Source organism: Citrus clementina, unplaced genomic scaffold, assembly GCF_000493195.1.
Source record: "Citrus clementina cultivar Clemenules unplaced genomic scaffold, Citrus_clementina_v1.0 scaffold_2, whole genome shotgun sequence".
Lineage (NCBI taxonomy): Eukaryota > Viridiplantae > Streptophyta > Magnoliopsida > Sapindales > Rutaceae > Citrus > Citrus x clementina.
This window is the reverse complement of record NW_006262688.1, coordinates 10685405-10691362: the sequence shown is the minus strand read 5'-3', so window position 1 is coordinate 10691362 and position 5958 is coordinate 10685405. Positions and strand designations below refer to the sequence as shown.

Genomic DNA, 5958 nt, shown 5'->3' with positions numbered 1-5958 from the left:
TTAAAAGAGCGAGAAAAAAAAAAAAACTTACACACCAAACAAAATTGAATATATAGGAAAGTGAAAATAATATTTTTATTCACCTGAAAATTTTCTCAGGAATTAATTTGCCAGAGAGTCTGAGAAAAATAGCAGTTTCATGCAGGTGATGTGATCCGACCAATTACAAAAAAGGTCCGATGTTAATATTATAAGCGATGCCGGTGGATGAAGAAAGGGAACCCGGGAAAGAAGAACCGATCCTTCCTAGCTTCCTTCTTGTCATGGGATTTGCCTATTTTACTATATTACCCTTAGACAGAGGGTTTTTTTTTTTTTTAACTGAATATTTATTGATATTCCCTCTTTCAATCATTGGAGGAAATATATTTACCCAATGTATTTATATTTATGCTTTACTTATAAATGAAATGTCTAACTAACAGATTTTTTTTAAATAAAAAGAATGTATAAAATGACTAATATAAAGTGTAAAAAATGTGAAGGAAATATATTTACACAATATGTTTTTTCTTTACTTATAAATCAATGTCTAACTAACATATTTTTCTAATATATATATATATAATGACTAATAATAAAGTGTGAAAAAAGATGGATTTTCAAAATAAAAAAATCAATTAATAGAGTTTTAGAATTATCTAAAAAAAAGACCATTCCATGATACCACTATAAAAATTACAGTATTAAGAGTTGAATAAAAGGTTCAAAAATTAAAAAAATTGGTTAGAATAATATTTTGATTTTAATTATTTAAAAATTAATTTACCTGTTATCAAATTGCTTAAACATATATTTTTAAAATAAAATGATTAAAAAGAGAGAAGTACTATTTGTTTTATCTTCTATATATATATTTTAAAAATATGTATTTAATATTAACACAACTCAATCTTAGGTAGCAATGAGCAATAATCTCCTAAAAAAAAAAAAAAATCTTAGGTAGCATTGATATTTTGTCTTAAATCTGAATAGGTTTTGATTTGATTAAAGCCTAAGGAGATTGAATGCATATGTCCAAGTCACATGTTTGATTTTTATTTTAATATCTTGTGTAAAGTTGTTTGTTTTATAAAAAAAAACATTTGATATATGATATTTTAACATATATGCCCTTATAAATATCTTGAATACTTAAATTTCAACAAGTTATATTAGCATTATATATATACAATGTGCATTAAAATAAATCATGAAAAGTTATAAAAAAAATCAAACACATACATTTTTTGACATTAATATACGACAGTTAAAAAGCTATTTTTAGTATATTATATAATTTTTTCTTGTTAATTACGTAAGCCAATAAAAAATTATAGAAAACAAACAAATTGAAAACTCTAATATCTGAAAATAATTAAAATTCAAACTTCAGATAAAAAAACAAACAAACCCTTTAGTTTAACATCTTACTATTATCTATTTTTCACTAAAAATTTGCTAGATAGATAAAACATTGCAACAATTGTTTCAATTCACTCTTTACCAACGAGTAATTTAAAAAAATAAAAAAATAACAAATGAATAAAAATAAAGAATTTAAAATTATATTGTTCTAATTATAAATAACATCAAGGATCTCTATTAACATATGTTGTTGAAGATTAAATAATTCATATTTATTATGCATATATATGTATATTTAAATGTATATTTGCGTATATAATTTTTAATTTTGTTGGTGATTTAGAAATATTTATCAATAAATAAAAATAAAACTATATCCATGAACCTCCATGTTACTAGCAACTTGAGTATTACTATTAATTATTAATTAATTAGTTATTTATCTACTAAAGTAAATCAATAGCAATGGTTAAAACATTTTAATCCAATGGTTCATAACAATCCATTATTAATGCTATAAAAATTCATTCATCATCATAGAAAAATTCAAAAAATAATTAGTTACATGCTTTCTATTGTCAGAGTTATGTGCTTTGATATAAATTATAATCAAATATATTACTACACAAGTACGCATAAGAACTCATTGGCAAAATATCTGCTATATATGATTGAAAATATGAAATAAAAAGATTTTACAACCGTTTAGTATATTTAGTGGCCGCAAGGCCGTTTGGTAGCCAAAAGATTAAAATATTCTATACATTATTTTATGTCGTTTGGTTGTACTAGAAATAAAAAACATATTAAATTTTGGGCTTTAAAAGTAATAATTCTTTTTTAATTAATGTATCCATAGTATCATATTACCCATATTTTATCTCACAATCTCATTTTATTTTCGCGAAACTTAGTTTTTAAAATTTTATCTACTAAACTAAGTTTACAACTTTTAATAAAAATTCTCGCCACCAATTAAATAACTAATGTTTCTTTTAATACAAATTCTCACTAACAATCAAATAACTAACTTTTAAAAAAAATTTAAAAAAAATAACTTTCTTTAAAAATAAATTCTATTTTGTAAAAGTTCCAGTCCGTGAGGTTCTATTCAAAAAGCTATTGTAAAATGTAAACGGAGCTTTAATCATTTTATTTTTATATTGGATTGATGACACAACAAAGCTGTGGGTCCGGTGACAAGAAAATTCTTCTCAAGCTATCAATATAATACTTAATTTAATCACGCAGATCGTAGATATAGAAGACTGCAACATAATTTTTACAGTTTCATCATTACTTCTAATGAGACCAGAAACAGGCACCCTCAGGAAACAGCTCAAGCACAATTACAGAGGTTGGCTACAAAAGCCAAAATGGGTTTAAAAGCTTTGAACAATTCTGTAGAAAATGAATGATCTGTACAAACAAGTATGTTCTAGAAATCTCAGATGGGTCAGAATATCATCTGAAATATTTTCTAAACGCTTTTCAGTGTGAAGTAATTTTATCAAACTTGCTAAGTTTGATGAACCTTTAATTGGTCATTGTGTTATGGCTGCGATGGTAAAATCCCCAGCCTTTGTTAAAAGATTTAGTTCACTGGATGTTTCCATTATCTGCAAAATAATGCAAACAAAAATTTGAGAAAACAGAGTAAAGAACTAGGTCTTTCAGTAGCCAATTATTGGTTTTACAATTTGTAATGACTAATAAATATAAACAATCATCAGCAAGTCCTCAAATAGAACTTTGTGCCTTACCAGGCCTTTGCAGCAATTAAGTTGATTTTGCTTTTTCGTTTTCACTGTCATACGCATGCCTAAAATTCAATGCACCAATTAATTCGCGTCCTTTGGCAAGTTGTTCTAGCTCTGCAAGTTTCTGTCTGAGACGCTTAACTTCTCTCATTAGATCTTCATCTCTTTGCTTCATTGCCTAAAAAGAATGAACAAAGGATTACCAAATTTTACAAGAAACAAAAGCTTGTGTTTTTCTTCCATCTAATCCTTCTGTCCTTCTACCTCATGATCATTCACACCTCTCACAGCAACTAAAGTTAAAAAGAAAAAGGTGTTTCATTTAAAAGGCCTCATAATTTGTAGCAATGTTTTAACAAAATTTTGCATATAGAAATAACCACTCATTTTCATACTTCTTAATCTCCTTGTATATAAACTTAAGAGTCAGGATACACACAGTGAGGTTGATTTTCTGTCACCGTTACTGCTTATCTACTCATGAAATTGTGGCCTTAGATGTTCTAATGCCACAAGCTGAATGAGCAAAACAGGGCTGAAAGACGTGCATGCATGTTGAGGCAGCAGGTAATATGAAGAGAAAATATGAAAAGTATACCTCTAACTCTAGCCTCTGCTGCTCCTCTTTTCTTGCTTCAGATCTGGAACTTCTCTGCACCTCAAAAATAACAGCGGCTCCTGCAACCTAGAGAGACAACCAGTAAGGATACAAGTTATCTAGCAAATCAAATTATAGAGATTACACAGTTTACAGCAATATAAGCAGTAAAATTATACTACAAGAGGCCAGTTGCTCAAATTATCAATGTGAATACATATATACAGCCACCGAATTCACCACTTCAGCCTGTCCAGAACATCCCTGGTCGGTACTAATAGATCATATAAGGTGATAGCATGTCATCTGATGTTTTTTAGTTGAAATTGTTGAAAACCAGCAAGTATTCCATGTACGGATTAAAAAAGGACACCGTTTCCCCCCATATCCTATCATCTGTATGTCAGTGTTTCCTTTTAAAAGTACAGACAAGGACATCTACCAAAAGGGTTGAATAAGCACAAGATATTGTTATGTCCTCTCATGTTCAAGCCAACAAATCATAGTCTGTAATCAATTGGCAACAAAAGCACTTGCCAGCCATATAACCAAGGGCAGGCTTCTTATGCAACTATCAATTAGTCCTGCTACATTGGTGTGAATTTTTAAGTGCTAATCCCCCATTGAGTGAGTCCGAAGATACCCATACAGTTAACCCTCAAGCCAAGGCTCTCTGGCTAACCGAGCTAGATAGCAAGCCTGTTCAGCTACCAACCCACTCCAAGATTTATTTTGGAGGCCAGATTAGACTTCCCAGCAACTAAGGCATGATACATATTAGTGACTTCACTTTTAGGCAGTTATGGTAATACAAGGAAGGTTTCATGATCACTCTTTATACAATCGACTATGCATGAGCAACTCACACCAAGAACATCCAACTCCAATGGCAACTACAGCAAGGGGCTATAAAGATAAGTAGCTCTAAGTTAGTCATTACAACCCAATCATATGATACAAACATGCCAGCATTTAAAGTTATATACAATATTTAACCACAATTTCACACTAACACTAGATAATGAGACACGGCATTACCGAGAACACAAAGAGTTCACCAAGAAGATCCGCTGCAGCTTGGACAGCTTTTTCCTCATCCAGTGGCCGAATTGCAACTTCAGTGGAATGACCATATATCCGCCTTTGCATATTTGTTGCCAATCGATGATTTGCCTGATGCAACATCAGATAAATAACATTTAAGAATTTATACGCCCAGTAATGAACTATCAAATAAGTAACATTAAGAAGTTATGACCAGCAATACCTGCGCGATATTGATGATAATCTGGCGGAACTTGGGGTGCAAGCCAGCTTCTTTCTTGAGGCGATTGGCTATGGGTTTGCAAAATGTTTTCAGTGCAAGTGTTCCTAGCTTAAACACTGGTAATATCATAACTGTGGAGTCTGTTTGAGTCTGGTTATTTCAGAAGGCGAGTGCTCGCACACCAAGTATTTGATCTTTTCGCTCAAAGAACTCTGAGCATTCGTGTGCATTGGAAGAAAATAACAGAAAAGCTGCGCTTTGTAAGTGTGCACAGAATTTTCTGGACATGATTCTCCTCTTCTTTAGACCAAAGGAACAGCGATGCTGCTGGCACACAAGCGCGTTTAGAAGGTAACTCGTTCCTTTCTAATTCGTAAGCACAAAGAAATTAGTTTTGCAAGTGTATTGGGCCTGACCTGCTAATGTAGCCCAAGTTAGACCAAAAATGGGCTTGATCTCCTTTGGGTTCGGCTTGACCTTACGGCTTCAACCCTAATAATTTGTGGTGGGCCTTATAAGTGGGGATAAACTTTTTGAAAAAAAATAATATTGACATAATTCACAATACCCAAAAAAAAAAAACACTCAAGTCACACCAGAGACTACAAAACTCAGAGCATTAATTATATAGTGCATTATGTTAAATAAAAAATTTTAACATTTCATATTTTGAAGTTAACATGAAGTCTAAAATTTCTTATTTTAATTGGGAGAAAAATTTGGAAAAGACGACATCAATTGGAGTGGAAGTGGCCGGGCGGACAGGTGACGAGCACAAACACTCTTGGCTCGGTAAGAGAGTGGAGGGGAAGTGGGAAATAAATTAATTAAAAAGTTGAAACCATTAATTTATATGTTGAGCAATCTATTGTAATCTTTAATTATGTCTATAGGCTTGAGGTTGAACATTATAAGTGGTTTATTTTATAATTTTTTTATAAAAATAATTATTAGTAAAAATTTTAAAAGTTGTTTATTTTACAATT

General features: G+C 30.7%; 2 protein-coding genes across 2 annotated transcripts in view; both read right to left on the bottom strand.

The window, feature by feature from the left end:
* Positions 1-337, bottom strand: part of LOC18051503 (transcription factor VOZ1) — a 3661-nt gene extending 3324 nt beyond the window's left edge. The window contains exon 1 of the mRNA XM_006446669.2: positions 84-337. The gene's annotated coding sequence lies outside the window, so the exon portion shown is untranslated. The remainder of the gene's footprint in view (positions 1-83) is intronic.
* A 2286-nt stretch (positions 338-2623) lies between these two features.
* LOC18051502 (OPA3-like protein) lies at positions 2624-5296 on the bottom strand. Its single transcript, XM_006446667.2, has 5 exons — positions 4973-5296; positions 4744-4878; positions 3706-3792; positions 3111-3285; positions 2624-2966 (listed from the first exon to the last, which is right to left on the bottom strand). Exons 1-4 carry the CDS (start codon positions 5099-5101, stop codon positions 3127-3129), a joined length of 510 nt encoding a protein of 169 aa, XP_006446730.1. The 5' UTR covers positions 5102-5296; the 3' UTR covers positions 2624-2966; positions 3111-3126.
* Positions 5297-5958: the final 662 nt, after the last annotated feature.